The following is a 22,118-nucleotide window of genomic DNA, read 5'->3' as shown; positions in this document are numbered from 1 at the left end:
CTTTAAGCTTGTTCTAAATTTTCAGCTACCTTTTTAGCATTTTAGCTAATTTCAGCTGTTTTCAGATAAATTCAATTTTTTGTGGGGTTTTCTACTACTTTCAGAGTATCTAACTTCTGTCTGTTCCTTTCATATCTTTTCTGCTAGATTTTCAGCTACTTTTCAGCTATTGTTTGCAAATTTCAGCTTTATTTTAGCTAATTTCAGCCATTTTTAATGAGTTTCTGATTTTTACTTTCAGATAATTTACACTATGTGCTCATTTAAGCTTCTTTCAGCCTAATTGGGCACGACTGTGCCCTTTCCACTTCCTTTTGCTAATTAAAGCTTCTTTCAGCTTTCTTAACTACTATTCAGCTGTTTTTGGCAAATTTCTACTTTTTTTCAGATAATTCCCACTTTTTTGTGCTAATTTCTACTTTTTTCAGCCTCAATAGGCAAAATTGTTCTTTCTGCTTTCTTTTTCTACTTTAAGCTTGTTCTAGTTTTTAGCTACTTTTTTTACATGTTTAGCTAATTTCAGCTGTTTTCAGATCAATTCAAGTTTTTCATGGGATTTTCTGCTACTTTCAGCCTGTCTGCTCCTTTCATCTTTTTTCTGCTTTAACTTTTTTCTGCCTTTTCAGTTACTCTTCAGCTATTGTTTGCTAATTTCAGCTTTTTTTAAGCTAATTTCAGCTTTTTTTTTTTTTCCTACAAATTCTTCATCAATAAGAATTCACACTGCATTTTTGCAGGAAACACAATTTCTCTAGCTGCATGAGCATCAAGGTAACAATGGAATTACTGTCATTCAGTTGATGTTTGCGTACTTTTTACTGGCTTTTCAAACGGCTCATTGTAGAGACGTGGGTAAAAGACGAACAAGGAAACAAACCAAATTTGATCAAATCTAACAAAACTAAGAAGCAGCCAGATAAATTAAGCTCAGTGAGGTATAATTTGAGCGAAACTGAATGACCACAAGAACCTGCCAAATGACAGGAAGCCATGATGAACATAACCTGAGGGAAACTAACGACGCGATGAACCACAGCTAAAGGTTGAGTCTCAGTTGGCTGCGATCATCGGTGAGCAGCCTTTGTGAGGGTCTCCAGAGTGCAAGCAAACATTCAAAGGGGGTTCTTCTTTTTCTCAGAGACACAAAGGCCTTGCCCCTTGAATTTCAAATGCGTTAAAAAAATTATGAGGGACGTTTTCTCTAAAATTAGAGTTGCTGCAGGTGTCCAGAGCACGTCTCAAGAGAACTACTGCTGCGTTTTGACACCTGCACGGGAGCTCCAGAAAGCATGCCGGTCTAAGAACCACACTAAGAAGAACACCTAATAATTGTTTTTAGCATATGATCCAAATCTGACTGTTCATTTCAAAAGTGTACTCCAGCATATTAAAACATGGGGACAGCTGCCAACGTGGGAACCATGCAGCTTCTTTTTTAAATCTGCAGTTACTGTCCTTGATGTCATTTGTTGCTGTATTACCAGTTAGATTTTATACTTTTTTTTTTTTTGATGGATGAAGAGCAGCTATAACCTTGTTAATTGCAGCCTTTTTAATTCACATTGAGAACTTGTGGTATTCCAGTCCTGACAGAAGAAACTCGTTATGATCATCGTTAGTATTAAAATACTGTACTGTGTATTTACTACAGTATAAGGAGTAAAAGCGTGGTTGTAATAAGATAAGGGATGAAACGGTGTTTAGTGTCGGCTTGTTTCTATCAATGACCTGATGAGGCTGTTTTCTTTCCAAGAACTGGAAACACAAGTGTGTTACATAAAAAGAGTTCCCCCTCCCTGCAACGTAAACATAAAGACGGCTCTGAAGTTGATTGGTTCTGACTTACAGAACATCGAATCCCAAGTCCGAATGACGAAGGGTTGTGTTTTCTTTCGATTTACTCATTTAATAATCCCCTTTGGAATTACAAATAATTGACTTTTTGTTTGAGAAATCTCTAAAGATCATGATTTAAAACATTTGTTCATATACTAGATTACTGATTTTAAATACTGACGTACTAGAGTGTTTTTCTATTAATAAAAATATTATATTTTGTTGCTATGATGCTTCATTAATTTTATTATTGGTTTGTTTTAATTGGTTATTTTAAATAAGGCAAATACATTTTTTTTCCAAAATGCTCAAATTTAATTTTAAAGGGAACAAAAATGCATATTTTCTGGTACTTCATATGTAACGTGCATGCTTTTAATTACATTTAATTCCATTCTGTTTATTTGTAAAAAGGCACAAAGTGTTAATTAGTAGGCAAAATAACATTTGCTAATGACATAAAGGTTTTATCTTCCAAAACCAATATTGTTGGGCTTTTATCATCGTTAACAACTAATTTATGTTTAATTTATTTTGGTCAACTTGATTTTAGTGTTTGAGAAATATTTTAAAATTATTTAAAGCTGACAAAAAGACATGTGAAGATGCCAAACGCATAAAAATAAATAAATAAAAATTAAAGAACAAAGTTTAAAATGTATGTTTTTGGCAATTTTGATGTTTTGGACTAAATTAAAAAATAAAAAAAGTTACTCATTTGACAGAATTCACCACATCTGTCACTCCCACGCACCGACGGTCTGTAACAAACGGACAGGTTTGGACTCGCACACTTGAACCAACACCAGTTAAACGTTAAACACCAGAACGCAGGATCACAACGCACAGCGTCAACCCAGCGACGACCCGTGATGTCACAGCTCCACAAAGATCACAGTGACCTCCACTCTCGTCACGTTCCACTTTCCAAATCACCGCCGAGGAGCTGCCAGTGGTCAGATCGGATTACGACACACTGACTGGGCCCCTGAACGCATCACGTGACTGTACGGAGATGCCAATGCTGCTGGTGAGTGAAGGCAGCATCAGGTTTCTCAGAGGTTTCACCGTTCGTTGCAGTGGCACATATTTCCACACACAGCATCAAATCTTCCAAAGGAAGTTTTCTGAACGGCTTTAATTTGGAGCTATTCTCTTTAAAACTTTTAAATTAAAATGATGTAAAATAAAAATAAAACACCCACCAACAATATCAAGATGAACCTGAAAAAGCTACTGACTTGGAAACAATCTCATAAAATTGATTAAATAATGTTCTTGTCAATCTTTCTCTTATGGATGAGGAAATAGTGACTGTTATGTTAAAAAACACTGATAGCTCTTTTTGTTTGCCTTGAAGTTGTAGAATCAATTTTAAAACTCTTTGTGTAAATAAGGCAAAACATTTAGTCCACTCTTGAGTGAAACATCTCGGTTCTTGTGCAGCGAACTGCTCCACAGACCTGGCAGCAGCTGGGATGCAGATGTAAAAAATGAGAATAACTAGAGAAATTATATTTCTTGTGAAAACGCAGTGTGAGTGCATATTGCTGAAGAACTTAAAAACAGCTGAAATTAGCTAAAGAGCATGCTGAAATGAAAGAACACGCCTAAATTAGCAGAATAAAGCAGAAAGAACACATATTTGCAGAATGTGATTTAAATCAGCAGAAATGCACAAAAAAAACAATAAGCTAAAAGAAAGGCACTAAAATTAGCTAAAATAAACACCTAAACTAAGCATAGCCGAAAAGGCAGAAAGAAGCTTAACCTAAGAAGGAAGTGGAAAGAGCTGAAATTAGATAAAATAAAATGTGGAATAAGATTTAAAAAAAAGAAAATTTGCATAAAAACAGCTAAATAGTAGCTGAAATAACAGAAAATGCTGAAACTAGCTGAAAATTTTTGAAAAGAGCATAAGATGAAATTAGTAGAAACAAGTTAATTAGGCTGAAAGTAACATGCAATACCACAAAACACTTGAATTAATCTGAAAACAGCTGAAAGTAGCTAAAAAAAATTCTGGAGGGAAAAAAAGGTAGCTGAAAATGTAGAGCAAGCTAAAATTAGCACAAGAAAACAGAGATAACACATGTTTGCCCAATTAAGCTGAAATAAGCAGAAACTGGCACAAAAAGTAGAAATTGTCTTAAAAAAAAAAAAAAAAAAAGCTTATATTAGCAAAAAATAAAAAATCTGCTGAAAAGTACCAGTAGCTAAAAATGCAGAAAGAAGCTGAAAGTACAAGAACTGGAGAGAGCACATTTTAGCCGAATAAGGCTGAAAACAGTTAAAATGAGTGCAAATAATGTGGAATTAGCTGAAAAAGCTTAAATTAGCATAGAAAACAACTATATAGTAGCTGAAATAGTAGAAGAAGCTGAGCTAAAATGAGCATAACAAGCTGATATTAGTATAAAGAAACTGAAAGGAGCACAAAACGGCTGAAAATAAATAGCTAAAATTAGCTGAAAATAGCTGTTTTTTTTGGTAATTTGTACAAAGATGCTGAAAGAAGCTGAACAAAATGTGAAAGGAGCAGTAAAAGGTTGTAAAAAGATCTAAAGATTCGAAGGATGTAAAATGAGCTCAATTCATTTTCTATGAGGAGAAAAAATGGCAGAAAAGGCTAAATATTTCAAAAAGCTGAACCGATACCAAAAGTCATAGATTGTCCTGAAAGAGCTGAACGTTTTATGATTTGTTGAAATGGCACAACGATTGTGAAAATTAAAAGATGCCAAATAACGTACGGAAGAGAAATGGATCACGATAGACAGAATGCTTCAAAAACACTTACACAACAAATTATTAAATGAACCTTCAGCAACACTTTAAATGAAGAAAAATCCATTCACGCTGCTGATGGATGTGATTTAGATTTAAAAATAAACAAAACTTTCCTGAAAGGAAAATAAAACTCCCCCTTTTCCACTTTCCCCTCCCATGCAGGGACATTCTGAGTCATTCAATTATTCCCACAGAAATGCTGAATGTATAAAACTCTGGTCCCTGTGATGGAAATGTTTCGACTTCCTGAAGTTAAAAGCACCAAAGTGAATCACATCTGCACCTTTCTCTTGAATGGAAGCAAACCAGATGTTTTGGACTAAACCAGCAACATCCAGGTGGTCCTGGATATGACTTGGATCTTCATTTTTTTTTTTTTAATTAGTGATGAATATCATCAGAAGATACCTTTAGCACTTAAATATTGTAAAAATCTATAAAAGAGCAAAATCAGTAATTGAATCTGTTAATTAAAAGTAATCAATAGTAAAATTTGCTTTAAAAGCTGAGGCTCTTTCAAACCGTTAACTGAAGGAGTCTGTCCGATTATCATTTAACCGATGAGATCAACAGAGGGCAGCCGGTGTGATTGTTACTCCTTGTTCTTTCCCAATTAAATAAAAGTTTATAGTTTGATGGAACAATGTTTTTTTTATTAGATTTATCGGTTTTGAGTCTAGTTTTAAAGCATTTCATTGGAAAAAGGGTAAAGGAAATGGAAAAAAAATGAAACTGTATCTATCTTTACCCAATTCTTCCTTTTCGGATCATGAGGGTCACTGGTGTCCATATCCAGCAGTCACTGCGTGAGAGGATGGGGGGGGGGGGGGGTACCCTGGACAGGTCTCCAGTCCATCACAGGGACACATATAGAGACAACCATTCACTCTCTCACCTAGAGACAATTTAGAGTTACCAATCAGCCCAACGTGCATGTTTTTGGTTTGTGGGAGGAAACTGTACCCGGAGAAAACCCACGCATGCACGGAGAGAACATGCAAACTCCACCCAGGAAGGCCCCCCCGGCCGGGATTCAGTCCGGCGATCTTCTCGCTGAGAGGCCACAGCTCTACGAACTGCGCCACCGTGCCTCTCTATATACTTTTCAAAAATGTTTTTGCTCACGTGATATTTTATTTTATTAAAAATGCAAATTTTGGAGATGGATGGATGTTCAACAAACATTAATGATGCATAAATGTTAATAATGAGCTGAGGTTTGTGCACAATTTTTTTTTTTTTTGTGCATAAAATGTTGTTTTTATTGTCACAGAATCTAGTGCAGATCGTTAGACAATCCGTCCTAGATTCTGTGACACACAAACAATCATTACAGAGAGCGTGCAGCCATCCTCTCTGTGTTTAGTCCTCCTATAATCTCCGCTGTTTCCTCTCCCTGGAAATGTCCCTCATGCTCAGCACTCCGTTTCCTCCCCCAGCCCCTCCCTTCCTCTCGATCTCCCGCTCCCCGCCTGCATGCTGCCTCCTCCTCCTCCTCCTCCTCCTCCTCCTCCTGCTTGGATGATCTCTGCAGCGACACGTGACGTGGAGGCCGCACATGGCCCGGGCGTGTGAGAGGAAGGAGAGCGAGCGAGCGAGCTCTCAAAACATGCAAAGCGAACTCTCTACCCCCCCTCAGGCGCTGCTCGCCAGGCCTGTGCAGCGTACTCTCTACCCCCCCTCAGGCGCTGCTCGCCAGGCCTGTGCAGCGTTTCAAAGTGCAGAGTCAGTGTCTTGTTTAACCCCTCGCTGCCCAGAATTAATCACAGCCTTGAATAAATCGCTGCCCCCCTCAGAGTGCCATTATCCTGCTCGCCACACATTTAAGGAAACCAGTTCCAGTTAAGCTCCATTTTAAGCTTCAACGACAGTATTCCGACACTGAGCTATTTTTATTTAACTAACTTATATTTTAGGGGCGGTTTATCTCTCGGCGTGAGATAAAGCAACAGATTTGTGGAGGACTCCATCTCCTGCTCGTGCGTCGCTCCAAAGGTCAAGGATGCTCTAATCGGTGCTCTGCTCGACCATCTGCGAGGGAAAGCGATCGCCCTCGTACGAGCCACATTATTTGGACCGCTAACCAACATGTGGATCGACTCCAGAAGATATTTAAGATAAAACCATCAAACAGTTATACTGGTCTGATGCAATCCCATCGTTTAGACTAAAACAAGCAGCGATGAAGGAAGGGATTGAGAAAAGTCATCTGTTCCTTCTTGTTTGTGTGCCGTGTAATACTAGCGACGTGACAAAACAAGGCGTTTACACTCCCAGGCACCACACACCAAGTATCGGCTCATGTTGTCGACACTTTGACACGCGCTGAGTGAAAGCATCAGCCGGCGCATACGGCGAGTGCTCAGCTCAGATCCACCGCTGCCGTGTGCCATTTGCAACGAGGCTGTTTTACTTCCAACGCACAGACTGTCGGTCCGGTTTTAGGTTTTGCACTGGTGCACCGAAAAGCAGCGGACCCAGTAAAGGTTAGTGATACTGCAGCTGCTGTGGACAGTTTACAGCCTTAAAATGCAGGTTCCTTCAATATGCGATGGTCGTTTAACAACAAAAAAGACAAAGACGCCAACAAAACGTTATAAAATATGAAGAAAACCGTTCCTGCTTAAACAAACTTGTATCTATTGGAAGTAAAAATATGTTGAATTGAAGGCGGGAAAAGAAAAATAAGCACTTTACCGTACTTTCTGCCATACACGTCGCTTCGCCGTATATCGTTCTAGAATTGCGCCGCTCAAGGTGGCTGCATGTTGGAGCAGCTCTGTTACTTTCATTCTGAGATTTTGCTTTTGGAAACGTTAATTCCTGTTTTTCTGGATGTAAATCACATTTTTTGGATGATTGTTTCCTCTGGTATCGGATGCTGTGCAGCTGGAAGGGTTTTTACTGAAACTTTTTTAGTTTGGGACATTTGTTATGATGTGTAACCATGGCAATAAGGCAGTTTTCTACAACCAACAGCAGCTGATTAACATCTCAAAGGCTCAAATAATATCTCAACTACAGCCCCAAATCTCAAATGAGTTGAAAAGGATGTTCTGTGGATGCATTCTCATCTACCTGCCAGCTGTGCTCGAGTCCCTGACCACTGAGATCCTGGAACTAGCAGGAAACACGGCTCATGACAGCGGAAGGACAGGATCGTCCCTCGGTACCTACAGTTGGCTGTCCACAGCAAGGAGGAGCTCGGAAGACTGCTGGGAGGCGTGGCCATCGCTCTGGGAGGAGTTCTGCCCGGCATTCGGGCGGTCCTACAGCCCGGGGGAATCGAGAAGCTAGCCGAATCTGGGTGGATGGATCGGAGGGCATCTGCAGCCACTTTCTTAGGATCCACTGCGGGATGGACCTTTACAAGAGATCCTTCCTGTCTACAGCCATCAGCATCTATAACATCTCTCAATGAAATGAGGATAACGAGTTACAACAACAAATAATTTCCTTTTGGGATTAATAAAGTATTTTTGAATTTGAACTGAATATTATTCAAACGCCCTCTAGTGGCTGAAAATGGTAGTGTTCAATATTTTCCATGTCAGAATGAACGAAATCGTCAGATCTCAGCCAAAAATTGGGTTATAAATATAGGAAAAAACAGAAATATGTCGCTTCGCTGTATAAGTCGCCAGCATGCTAATTTATCCAAAAAACTGTGACTTATACAGTGACAATTACGGCAGCTACTCTGCACCCTGATGTTTGTTTTGTCAAACATCAGGTGGGGATTGAGTGTGTGGAGCTCATGTGTGGAACTCCACACACTCCAGACGTTTTCTCAGTTGATAAAGTCTCCCAGATGGGAAGTGAAACATCTTCAGCTTGAGGATTGAAGTCCAGTTGTTTTTGTCTTGTGTTTTACCTTGTCGTTGGTTCTGTCTTCCCCTTCCTGTAGTCACCTCCTGCTCACATGATCCTCGTCATCTCTCCAGCTGTTTATCATTTCTCCCTCGTTAGTGTCTTGTTATATTTAATCTGGTCTTTAGTTCCTTGTCGTGGCGTTATGCTGCGTCAGCCGTTCATGCTTTGTTCCTCCGCGTCTTCCCGAGTTTATCAGTCCTGCTAGTATTTTGTCGCTGTTGTCTGTTTTTGTAAATAAATTAGTTTTTAGTATTTCACCTTTGGGTCGTTGAGCAAACAAAACAGATAAGTCGAACTTTATTCAACTCATTCAAAATAACCACATAAAAATTGTTTGAGGTCCGTAAGTACAACCAGAACTAAAACATAAGACTCACTGTTGATTTTTGAGAAAATTAAAGGATTTTAAGTGTGCCTTATAGTCCAAAAAATACGATATAAAACTCACGTTTATCTGTTCCTCCTGCTTCAGATTCATCTTTTCATCTCTTATCGTTCACCGTTCGTCTCTTTCTGTAAGCGCCACGTAACATCTGAACAGATTCCACCAAGGTGTTGATGAAAAGATCAGCCACGGGCAATAAATCATCTGACTAAATATACAAGTTGTTATCGAGATGTTGGAGACTTTAGTTTTAAGCGTTGCTTCACCTTTCAGTGGAGTCAGAGGAGACAAGTTTGCAATAAGGGTAAATTTTATGCTTTTTGTTTAGTCATTCACCGTATATTCCGGCGTATCAGTTGCACCATGAAGAGGAAAAAAAACATACAAGTCTTAGAAATGTAACAAGATTAACAGTTAAAAAATGCATTTGTTTGCTCGATATTATATCAAAGGTGAGTCTCGGTTGAACTTTTCCTTAATAAATGCACTTTAATGGTCAAAACATCTGCATTTTGCCTGCGGCGCGGCACCATCTATCCATCGCAGCCGCTAGCTCCCCAGCGTTCCTCCGCCCGCACCAGCCGAGCGAAGCGAGCGTGCACGGGAGGACTCGCTGTTGCAGTTCTTAGAAACTTAAAGCGTCAGTCAAAAAGTGCGTTATGAATATGGGGGGAAATGTATACAAGTCGCTTCTGTGTATAAGTTGCAGGACTGACGAATCTTTGCAAAAAAACTGCGGAAAATACGGCGTATGTGAAAGTGGTGTGGTCTTTGTTTTCTCCACTTTAACATCTGCTCGTCATCCTGTGGAGTATTTGAAAAAGTGAGCAGCACGTGCCTCAACGCAGATGAGTTCACGTATCGTGCAACTATAGCTCAAGAAAGTCTCGGGATTAAAGTCCGCTTTTGATTTGATTGGATGAATGAAGCAGCAGCCAGCAACAACAAACTCTAATCAGCACTAATCGATTGTTTTATTGAGCAAAAGAAACAAAATATCTAAAATTGAGCTGATTGGAACATTAGCTGAAGCAGACAAGATTTAAACACAGAAACAAACAGTTTTCATAGTTTAGCGTCAGTTTAAATAAGTCGCAAGAAAATCTTACGTCTGTCACTTCGAACCGAGACAATGTTCATTTTCTGGTTTTTGTTTGTAAAAAATTATCGTGCAAAATGCGCATTTATTAATTAAAGCAATATTTATGTTTGTTTTATTAACTATCTCTGTGTTTCCTGACCTCCTTCTCCTCTCAGACTCCCTGTTTATTAGCATGAAGTTCAGTTTTGATTTTTTCATTGGAGCTTTATTTTACCAGGTGAAATGTTACAAACACGACCTAAACTGTTGTTTATTGTGAAAATGACGATTCAGCACTCCAAAATATCAATATTAAAATAAATAATTAAAAGACAGTTGTTAAAACACCTCCAGTAGGTTTATTTAGCTTCAACAACTCAGGTTCAGCTTCTGCAGCATTGTTTAGCAGCCATTCAGCTCTTATAGATGGCATGGTGTGCAGTGGTTATTGCGGTCACCTCGCAGAAAGGTCACCGGTTCGACTCCCAGCTGGAGATTTTCTGTGTGACGTTCCCATGTTCAGCTCCTCCCACACTCCAAAAACATGCATGCCAGGTTAACTGCTAACTCTGCATCAGGGGCGTCCAAAGTGTGGTCCGAGGGCCATTTGCGGCCCTTGCCGTGATTTTGTGTGGCCCTCAACTGCAATTAAATGTGGTGTAATTTTGACCCATAGGCTTAAGAGGTTGATGCAGATATAGACCTTCTTTAGACTTAATGCTAATACTTTTAAATTGTTTAGGTTTAACAGAAAAAAAGGTGTTTTCAAAGAAAATAATTTCAGTTGATTTAATAATCAATGGGGAGCAATTGGACATTTTTAAAAGACTATAAAGTGGGATCATCGACATACAAGTTTATCAACTTTATCAGTGTCCCTTCAAACCTTCTATGAATCTGTTTAAGCGACCGCCAGCTGTTTTTCAGAACTCTGATGACCCATTCGGGCCGTCCATGGACCAAACGGGTGTTTGAAGTTCCACCCCCTTTTTTTTTTAAAATAACTAATTTTAGGTTTTTGCCTATGAAAATGAACAAAAACGAACAAGAAAACAAACAATAGTCTAAAAAAAAAAAAAAAAAAAAATCAAATGAATTTAAATTCTTATTTAAAAAATGGTTAATGGTTATGAGGCTCCTAATGTTCTGGATCGCTTCTTACCGTTAATTCAAACCCATTCGTTCAACTGGTCTAATTCAGGATTTACATTTCTTTAATATCAGTCTTTTTCAGTGTCAAATTATGATTTAGTATTTTGAAGAAGCAAGCAGATGGAAATATTAGCAAATCATCTGCTGCAGCCGAGCCTTTTTGCTTCCCCTCCCTTCTGAGCTGTTCTCCATTTTGCACAGCATGAATTAAAACCAAAGCATGTGCATGTGGATGAGATTATTATTTCCAGCCTAGTTTCCATCTTTTCCTCTGGTTGACTCCCTCTCTCTTTCTCTCTTTGCAGCTCTGTAGTAACACTTCAGCTGCACAGCGACCTGAGGGATTTCTGGCTGGATGCATCACGCTCAGCCCAGTCACGTGTTTATAATTCAGACTAAAGAGCGCACGCACACACTTATACACAGAAAGATGAAAGCACGGTCCCATTAAATCCGACATCGTTGCATGCAAATGCCAAAACAAAGACAAACAAAGACCGTCTCAAAGTTCTGCGCAGAGCTCACATGCATCCATAAAGGTATGCCTCTGCACGAACACACGCTGGCGGAGTGTATTCAAAGGCTTTTGTAGAAGAACTAGAGGCAGAAATGAAGCTGCAGCACTCGTCTTTTTAGAGCTTATGTGTCCAGACTGAACCTGCACTGCTTTCCCTCTATTTGATCTTTCATCTCACACGACTCTGCAGATCATTTTCACAAATATCTCTCATTGTTTAAGACTCGTAGTAAAAAGACAAACACAATCTGATCCTGCTGGGCACCACTTACTTTTCCATCTTTTTTAATGTAAATCTTTTATTTTTTTTAGCTAAAACCTTGCATTTTTGTAATGTTTTTCTCTGTTTTATGCAACTTCAGCTTCAAGCAAGCTAAATTTGAAAAATGTGCAACTTTTCTGGCTTTGTTGTAGCTGGACGAGCTCAGAAGTAAAGTTTTGTTTTAAATCTAATTAAATGGCCCAAAAATGTGATACTTGAACATGTAATCACTCTTCACACCCCTTCATTGAAACCATAAAGGACAAGTAGAGAAATTACATTTCCTGAGAAAATGCAGTGTGAATTGCTGAAGAACTTGCTGAAAAACAGCTGAAAGTAGCTAAAACATGCTGAAATGTAGCTGAAATTGAAGAACAAGCCTAAGTTACCAGAATAAAGCAGAAAGAACACATATTTGCTAAATTAGAATTAAAATGATCACAAAAATAAAGAAATTGGATTTTAAAAAGCTGAAATTAGCAAAAAATATAGCTGAAAAGGCAGGAAGAAGCTTAAACTACCAGGAGGAAATGAAAGGAGCTGAAATGAGCTAAAGAAAATGGATATTATCCAGTAATATCCAGGTACCTGATAGTTGAAAAAGCTAAATTTAGCACAAAACAGCTAAAAAAATAGCTGAAAGCTAAATTTAACACAAAACAGCTAAAAAAAAAAAGCTGAAATAGCAGAAAAATCTGAAACTAGCAGAAAAAAGCTGAAAGCTGAAATTAGCAAGAAGAAGTTAATTAGGTTGAAAGTAGCATAAAATATCAAAAATAACTAGAATTTATCTTTAAACAGCTAAAATTAGCTGAAAATGTTAAAATGCTCAAAAAGTAGCTGAGAAGGTAGAACAAGCCTAAATTTACTAAATTAGCACAGGAAAGCAGAAAAAAACATGTTTGCTGAAAGAAGAAATGAGCACTAAAAGTGGATACTATCTGAAAACAGCTTAAATTAGCAAAAAAAAAAAAAAAAGCTGAAAAGTAGCTAAAATTTTCTAAAAGAAGCTTAAATTACCAGAAGGATGTGGAGAGAGAACATTTTTGCTGAATTAAGCTGAGTAAAGTCTAAAGGAGTGCAAAAAATGTAGAATTAGCTGAAAAAGTTAAAATTTGAATAAAACAGCTCAATAGTAGCTGAAATAACAGAAAAAGCTGAAAATTACATAAATGAGCTGAAAGGAGCATTATAAGGTGAAATTAGCTGAAAGAAGTTAGAAGAAGCACAAAACTGCTATAGTTGGCAGAAAGAATCTAAAAGGAGCGTAAAACAGCTGAAAGTAGCTGAAAAAAGTTTAAATTTGCACAGGGAAGCTGAAAGAAGCTGAACCAGCACAAAATGTGAAAAGAGCAGTAAAAGGTTGTAACACATCTAAAGATTTGAAGGATGTAAAATGAGCTCTGTTCATTTTCTATGAAAAAACAAATGGCAGAAAAAGCTAAATATCTCAAAAAGCTAAAGTTGCACCAATACCAAAAGTCACAGCACCCTTCTCCTGAATGAGCTGAATGTTTTGATATACGATTTGTTGAAATAGCACAAAAATTGTGGAACAAAAAAAGATGTTGAAAAATGTACGGAAGAAAAATGTATCACAGAAGAGTGAATGAACATTCACACTAAAAACTCTGTATCCATGTTGTGAAGGAAGTTCTCTAGAAAATTCAAGTTTTAGGTTTTTTTTCTCCAAAAATGTTCAAAGTAATGTGTTGAAAAAACTCTGGCACAAAACGATAACCTTTATTTTCAATTTCTTCCTCTATTGATTTACTTTCCACGCTTCATTAATTCTGTCATCTTTAATTTACATTGATATATGCATGACCCCTGAACGTCTCACGGAACAGAACAGACGTTGATGATCTTAGGAATATTAAGAACGACTTCGTGGCTTCAGTGACTAAAGTTATCAACATTTGCGAGCTTTAAAAAATACAAAAGAAATTAACAAACGACAGACGGAGATTTTCTGACTCTTTCAGAGCTCTGGTTAGCATCAAAAGCAGCACAGAGAGGAAACCATAAATTATGAATATGTAGCGGATAGAAAACAGGCTGCTGGAGAAAGCAGAGGAGGGTCGGGAACACGGTGTCAGCCATTCATCGCACGCAGATATAATTAGAGTGTATCCTTCTCCGGTTATTGTTAGAGACATCAAATTGTTGAATTTGCATTAGTTAATGCAATGCATTGTGGGTCTGAGTCCTCATTAGTGTCGGATCACGTCACTGCCGCTGCACGTACAGCTTCGTGTGTATCTGAGAGTATGAGCCGGAGAAAAATGGCTCCATTCCCACATGAAGACGATGATTCGCTAGATTAGAAAAAAATCTTTCGCACGAGTTGTAGCAAAGCGATAATACTTCTTGTCCGTGTCTGCACTTGTAATTGTCCACAGAATTTATCATGACGATAATCACCAGTAAATATACGACTGAATATCTTTTTGGACCCAGCCCATTCAAGATGGCCGCCACAACAAACATTATGGCTATAACTTGGTCAGTGTTACAGATGCTGAGCTCAAATTGGTGTGGTAGTCGCTGACGTTCATCCTCATCGCAGACTCAGAGCACTAACTGTTGCAGTCAATGCTCTGTTAGCAAAATATCTCATGCATGATAGGTCGTGATGAAACGTTCAGCGTGTTTTCTTTGAAACGTCTACAACCAGTTGACATTTGAAGTGAACCCAGTTCAAGACGGTCTAAAAACCTCAGAGATGGGAGGTGAACCAAGCTACGAGTTACTACAAACTGAAAAATAATCTCCAGCTGATTAATTCAAATATTCTAACAAACTGGTCATGTGCTCGTTTTTGAATTCGCTCACCGTGTAGACACTCTGGTCCTCCCATCATGCTTTGCTGCTGTTGAGGTTGCGGCGCTTGCTGCTGGACGGTCTCCAGTCCGAGAAGCGAGGAGGACGACGAGGAGGACGACATGGAGGAGGAAGAGGAGGAACAGGGTGGAGGAGACGTGGGAGGACACTGGGAGCTCTGGTTGGGGATGGCAGACTGGGAGCTCTGGAAGACAAAACCAGAAAGAAAACATCTGGCATTATTATTTTTCAATGTTTTAACAACTATGAAAACAATCCTCATAAAGTACATTGAACTACTGAAAGCACCATTAAACTGCTTCCAAATGGGCCCTGGTGGGGTCGTCTACTTCACCAACACTGAACACAAGTGCCGAGTGTCCTTTGGTTGACATTTTCAAATGTTTCCAAGCTACATTCAAAACCAAGCTTCTCTTTTTCAAAGTCCTTGTTCAATTATTAACAGCCAAGTGGCGATATCAAACAGAAAAGTGGCTAAAACTCATCAAGTGTTCAAGATATTCATCTAAAACCTGGTGTGGTAGTAGCTGAGTCTCATCCTCTAAACATATTTTGAGCACTACACTTTACGTTATTGCTTAAAAATTTGGTATTAACTACAGTATTTTTTGGCCTATAAGTCGCGTTTTTTGCATATTTTGCATGCCCTGCGACTTACACGCCGAAGCAACGTATTTATGGATTTTATCTCATATTTATAAACCAGTTTTTGGCTGAGATATGATTTTCATTCATTCTGACTGAAAATATTGAACACTACCATTTTCAGCCGCTAGATGGCACTTGAGCAGTATGGCATGCCGTTGCATCGTGTAATAGGTAAAAGTGTTTATTAATGATACAATCGGCTTGCCAAAGTAAAGGCTCCCACATAGTCATGCACGGAGGTCCGCGCATACCAGATTAGACTCAAAGTGGACACCCACAGGGCATGTCTGTGCAAAGATCAATTTTTACGATCGCGTACGCGTACTCTGTGTCGCACAATAAACTGCCCGTCGACGGACTGTTTTGTATGCGACACCAGTGTATTAAATTTCCCTTCTTCATCCCTGACCTGGTCTTATCTTTTGTTTTGTTTTTTGCTAAGAGGCAAGCGATCTCTTCCTCCTTGTCTGTTGATGCCATGATTGAAATTGTGAGAAATGAAGGGATTTGTCACGAGCGAATTAAAATCAGGTCCAGCGTGGCTGCAGGAGGGTCTGGAGATTTTCTGGTGGGCTAGTCTGATGTGTGGACTGCAGGGCCAGTGCTCCCTGTTTATTTTTTAGAACTTTTTATTAACAACATAAACACAGAGCACTGCTGTGGTTGGGGCTGCCATTTTCTTTTTTCGAGCTGTCAATCAATCCAGTAGGCGTGTCAGAACGTGACCAATCGGCAACATCGATTTGTCCCAAAGGTAAACACCCCTTGCCTGCGGAGCTGACTGCAGCCGCTCAGGGTGGACACTCGAGTATGAAGTCTCAATCATCTGTGGACAGAGCGCATAGTTTCCGCATGGACGGAGGTCCACCCGAGTCTGCGCGAGCCTTAAGCCACCTTCGTCCAGCCCGCCTGGAGCAACCGTCAAATCAGCTTCATTTCGCTGCGCCGCCCCGGCAAAATGCAGCTAATTTGACCATCGAGGTGCATTTATTAAGTAAAAGTTAAACTGAGACGCACATTTGCTATAATGTCAAGCTAACAAATAATTGTTTTAGGTGTTATCTTATTAAACTTCAAAGAAATTCAGAGCGAGCCGTCCCTCTGAAGTTCCTGCGGCCGCGAATCGGCTTATGAAGTGCAGCTGATTTGACAACCAAAGTGCATTTACTGAGGAAAAGTTAGACTGAGACACACCTTTGCTATAATTTTGAGCAAAATAATAATTGTTTATAAGTGTTAATCTTGTTAAATTCTTGTTAAAGTCCTCCCGTGCACGCTCCTGCGTGGCAGCCAATCGATTTTTTGGCACAACACCGACCCACATTTCTGGGCTGTCAGCGGTGACGCATAATAGATGCGACTTATACGGCGAAGCAACGTATTCATGGATTTTCCATTTTATTAGACATATTGGACTGATGCAACTTATAAGACGGTGCAACGTGTACATCAGAAAATACAGTAATTGTCTGCCTGTTAGCAGAATATTGCATGAACCGCTAGATAAATTCAGTGAAACACTCAAAATAAACGTATTAATAATCGAGGTCAACCCAACTTAAGATGCCCACTACAGACAGCTAACATTAGTCAACACAAAAATGGTTATATATGAAGTCAATTTTACAAATATTGAGCTAAAATGTAACGTAGAAGTCGTTGAAAGTCATTGAAGATTCTCTGAGCACCATCACATTTTGCTGACACATCAAATCTCAATATTGCATGAAATGACATCATTTAAAAGGTGGGTTAAAGAATCCAACAGCATCCAAAGACCATGAAAATCTCCAGAATTTCTAAAGAAAAGAAGCACTTAAATCCATCGGCTAACTCGGTGATTATCAAGCATCCAATATGCATATATTAAAAAAAAAATAATCATTCAAATTAAGCCTAAATTGTCTTTTTTTAATATAAATCATGTTTCATATTTTCAGACTAATTGCCCTGAGTAGTTTTAAAAGTCCTGTCAGTCTGTAAGATTTTGTTTCTTCAACGTGCTGCTTACATTTCTTGTATTTTGCATGAAAAATTGTATTTTCCAGTTGTGTCCCAGTCCATTGTGACTTAAAGGGAGACACTCTGCAGATACAACAGATAAAAATGAAGACGTGACAGCGTACAGGATGTTGGCTGTGAACAGCTGTTAGGCCTGGATGTGCGGAGAAATGCATGTAGCTGAAATATGGAGACATTAGCCTCTGAAACCTTATTAAGCCTCCTGGGATTTGAACTCGCAGTGCTTTAGATGAGACAGATGTGTTCCCATTACACCCCTGTGATTTAATGCATCGTTAGAACAACGAGTCAAGCTGCGTTAAACAAATAGCACACGCTGGTTTTGCACATTCGTCGGCGTGAGTGGTGCTCAGTGGTAGAGGAAAACACGGGTTTTGGTTTCACCTGAGAGGGGATTTGAGCGCTGGTGGAGCTGGGTCCGTTCTGCATCCCCATCCCGTTCTCTGTCAGGAACTCCTCCAGGTCCATGTACTGCAGCTGGAACAGGCCTCCGTCGCACGGCAGGGTCCGCTCCCACAGCAGAGGGCCCAGAAATGCCGACTGGGAGTTGGGGCGCAGTGGGCCCGAGCCTGGGGTTCCTCCAACCCCGCCGGGCCCTCCGGCATTAATGCCCATCGAGTCTTCATCAGATTCCAGGGGCTTATCTTTGTCTGGAGAAAACAAAAGTTAAAAAAATACCATTTCAATTCAGTTCAGTTTATTTCTATAGCGCCATGCCACAACAGAAGTCGTCTCAGGGCACTGAACAGAAACATTCATACGTAAAAATAATAATTTAACATTATTTATCTGAGGAGCAGACTGCTTTGAGTTTAACTCCATCACAGAACTCTCATCTTGAGCAAGCATGAAGGTGACAGTGGAAAGGAAAAACTCCCTCATGAGGAAGAAACCTTTAGCAGAACCAGACTCAGGACAAGTGGCCATCTGCTTCGACCGGCTGGGTTTGAGAAGAACGGATACACAATGGCAGGTCAAGAATCACATGTTAAGATAGAAATAGTATCAAATGAAAACTATTAATTTAAGGAAATTTGGTCAATTTGTCCTCTAGTAGTCTAATCCTATAGCAGCATAACAAGCCAACCCTAACTATAGGATTGATCAAAAAGTAAAGTCTTAAGCCCAGTCTTAAAACTGGACAATGTGTCAGTCCTACAGACAGAAACTGGAAGTTGGTTCCACAAGAGAGGAGCCTGAGAACTGAAAGATCTTCCTCCCCTTCTGCTTTTGGAAACTCTAGGAACCACAAGTAAACCTGCAGTCAGAGTGAAGTGCTCTGTTTGGAAAATATGTAACAATAAGATCTGTAATATAAGATGGAGCTAGGTTGTTGAGTGCTTTGTAGGTTAGAAGTAAGATTTTGAATTCTATTCTGAATTTGACAGGGAGCCAATGGAGAAAACTGGAGCGATATCACATTGATGTGATACAAACAAATTTGTGCTATCAATGGTAAAGAAATCTGTTCATTGAAGTGTTTATCCTATTTTTGCTCAGGTGAAAGAGAAAATATAAAAGCTGAAACCCAGACCCATTCTGACTAGATTAAATAGGCTAGAATAGTAGCTCTGAGATACTAGAACTAACTAAAGAGAATTCAGCTGCACAGAAAAGGCCTGATTATGAAACCCGCTACGGTCTGATTAATTTACACCTCTTAACCTTCAAAACATAAATTATGTTTCAATAAAACAGAAAAACACAAACAGCTGTCAAACTAACATAGCAAGTGTCCACTTCAGACATCATATCAGCTCACTATTGTATTTTCAATCAACAAAATGAGAGAAAATTATAATTAGTATTTCAAAATGTCAAAAGTTGTGACACAGCTACAATGAGAATAAGTAAAATGACTCTTCCAGGTTTGGCGCTCAATGGGCAACATACAAACACTGATATTTTATAATAATCTCCATTTGAGTTCACATTAATATCATCTTTTGTAAATGTGTTTATGTTTACAACTTATAATATCACACACGTATTAAATATATTGGGCGTATTAAATAACCAGTGTAAACAGATATTTATACTACAAAAGAAACTTTTAATTTAGTGTCAAAAATACCTCAACACTATTTCTATATTATGTTGTTATATTTGGCTCAGTAACATATTTTTAAAGAAACATCATTATTAACAGCTGTGAGTTGATTGTTATGACATTATATATATATATATATATATATATATATATATATATATATATCCACAAACATGAACAGAATCTCAGACTCTTAACTAGAAAACATTCAGTCAACGTGTAGCTGAAGAGCTGTCCCTCAAAGAGCGAACGATGCCTCAAAACAACCAGATGCAAAAAGAGAAAAACTTAAAAATGTTAATTAAGTCTAAATGTTTAACATTATGTAAAAAGAATGTTTCAAATATGGAATAATTGACATTAAGCATCACAAACAACAGGTTAAAAGTTGTTTTATTGACTCGTGCGCTGTCCTTGGTGCTGAAATATGAACGTCTAAAACAAAAACACGTCGAAAGCTTTTAACAGCCACCGTTTATTCTGTTTGTACAAAATAAAAAAACATGGCACTCTTAATAAATTGCTTTACAGATTGTTTGCAGGTTTGCTGCTTTGACTGCTACTGAAAATAAACGATTTATTTCCTTTTCAGGGCAATATTGATTACGCAACAGTAAAATAAATCAACTGGTTTGCAGCTTGATTGGGTTGATCAGTGATCAGCAGATCAGGGAACTCAAAATTATTATTTTTTTTGTCATTGAACATACCATGGCCACCCTAGTTTACAAACTGTGGCTTATATGAATATGGAAGTTTTACTGAGTAAAGATAACTCGAAACAATCAGTTCTTCATAAATATAATGTGCTTGTGATAAATTCAGATGTTTAGTTTGTGAGATAAATGTAAGAGAAATGTTACACAAATTCATACAATGAGTTAAGAAATGAGCTTTAAAAAAACGAACATTTGGCTTTACAAACTCTTTCAAAATAAAGCACCAAAATGAAGCTAAATAAAGATAATATCAGAATGATCAAAACCCAAGCCTCGTCTGAGGTTTGTCGTGACTTGTTTATTTTGCTTCCTGCAAAGCTGCAGTCGTTAAAAGGCATCTAAAAATAAAGTTGTGACCGTGACCTCTGACCTCACAGAGAGTCTGATGGAAACACAGATGCATCATCAATAAACTATCAGCACAGTAAAAAACGACCCTTCGCACTAAACAGGAACCTCAGTTAAAAAGTTGCACTGGTGGTTTCACACGACAATCTCTTGGTGACGTTGTTTTTAAACATTACACCGCCGCAAGAGCAAAGGAAATAAATGGCGCACTGAAATATGAAGCGCGATGAAATAATAATAAAGGAGCATGTTGAACCAGGCTGGGATGACAGAGAGAGAGATGAGAAAAGACACGGAGCGAGTATCTGTGATGCAGAATCTGAAAAATATCACCACACAGGAGGTTAGAGCAAGAATCCAGCTGGATGGAGGGCAGAGAAACACAGCCGTTGCTTTCATGTCCATTATCATCTTTTATCGGCAGCATCTTTATCAGTTGTCTGCTCGATCTCTGAGTTTACACACACTAAGGACTGCTGGGTTATTTTGTTAACTCGGTTACTAACCATCGTGGTCCTCAGTCGTAAAAGGGTGGATTGTTCTTTTTGGGTCGAGGGTGAGGTTCTGCCTCAAGTGCAGGAGTTCAAGTATCTCAGGGTTTAGTTCCCAAGTGAGGGAAGAATGGAGTGTGAGATAGAAGACAGATCGGTGCAGCGTCTGCAGTATTGCGGACTTTGGGCCGGTCCATTGTGGTGAAGAGGGAGCGGAGCTGTAAGGCAAAGCTCTCCGTTTACCGTTCAGTCTACGTTCCTACCATCACGAACTCTGGGTAGTGACTGCTGGATAAAAATATCCTCTATTCATCTTACTTACTCAAAGAAACCACACTCGAGGACACGAGAAGATTGTTAACCGGTTTTACTTGCAAGGGCAGACTTTCACAACAACTTACACAGATGTATAGCAGCTCTACATGCATGGAGCCCAGTCATGGGAATCTGCCACGGACAACGTGCAAGAATTGTTGTTTTTTCATACGCTTATAAACTCTCGGCTCAGGCAGACACTGATGACCTCAGTCACACAGTTGTACATGCAGGATCAAATCAGCTCCTCATTCAGCTCTCTGAGAGAGAAAAGAACTCTCTGGTAACATTCTCATCCACAGTAGTTGAAAAACATCCATAAACATTGACCAAAAATCACCAGACAGTGGTCAAAAGAATGAGATCGCAGATACAGGATGTTGAAATTAGTTTCCTCCACGGGGCAGCTGGACTCTTCCTTAAGAGATGGGGTGAGAAGTTCAGTTATCTGGGAGAGACTCAGAGCTCCTCCACATCAAGAGGAGTCAGTTGAGGTGGTTCGGGCATCTGGTAGGATGCTCCCTAGGTGTCTCCCTTGGGAGGTGCTTCAGGCATGTCCAACTGGGAGAAGACCCTGGGAAGACCAAGGACACGTTGCAGAGTACATCTCTCAGTTGGCCTGGAAACACCTTGGGGTCATCCCAGAAGATCTGGAAGAGGTGGATGTGGAAATAGATGTCTGGACCTCGTTGTTCAAGATGCTGCCCCCGAGACCCGACTTTGGAACAAGAGGAAGATGATGGATGGATGGATGGATGGATGGATGGATGGATGGATGGATGGAT

At 39.2% G+C, this 22,118-nt stretch overlaps 1 protein-coding gene across 1 annotated transcript in view; it reads right to left on the bottom strand.

The window, feature by feature from the left end:
* Nucleotides 1–22,118, bottom strand: part of dbpa (D site albumin promoter binding protein a) — a 43,840-nt gene that overhangs the window by 15,516 nt on the left and 6,206 nt on the right. Inside the window, exons 2-3 of the mRNA XM_037692740.1 lie at nucleotides 17,795–18,060; nucleotides 14,732–14,924 (exon numbers count right to left, since the gene is read on the bottom strand). Of these exons, the coding sequence (XP_037548668.1) occupies nucleotides 14,732–14,924; nucleotides 17,795–18,060 (459 nt within the window). The remainder of the gene's footprint in view (nucleotides 1–14,731; nucleotides 14,925–17,794; nucleotides 18,061–22,118) is intronic.

This window comes from Nematolebias whitei, chromosome 19 (genome assembly GCF_014905685.2).
Source record: "Nematolebias whitei isolate Nwh7 chromosome 19, NemWhi1, whole genome shotgun sequence".
In the NCBI taxonomy this organism is placed as follows: domain Eukaryota; kingdom Metazoa; phylum Chordata; class Actinopteri; order Cyprinodontiformes; family Rivulidae; genus Nematolebias; species Nematolebias whitei.
The sequence above is the reverse complement of the archived record's forward strand: the minus strand, read 5'-3'. Positions and strand labels throughout refer to the sequence as shown.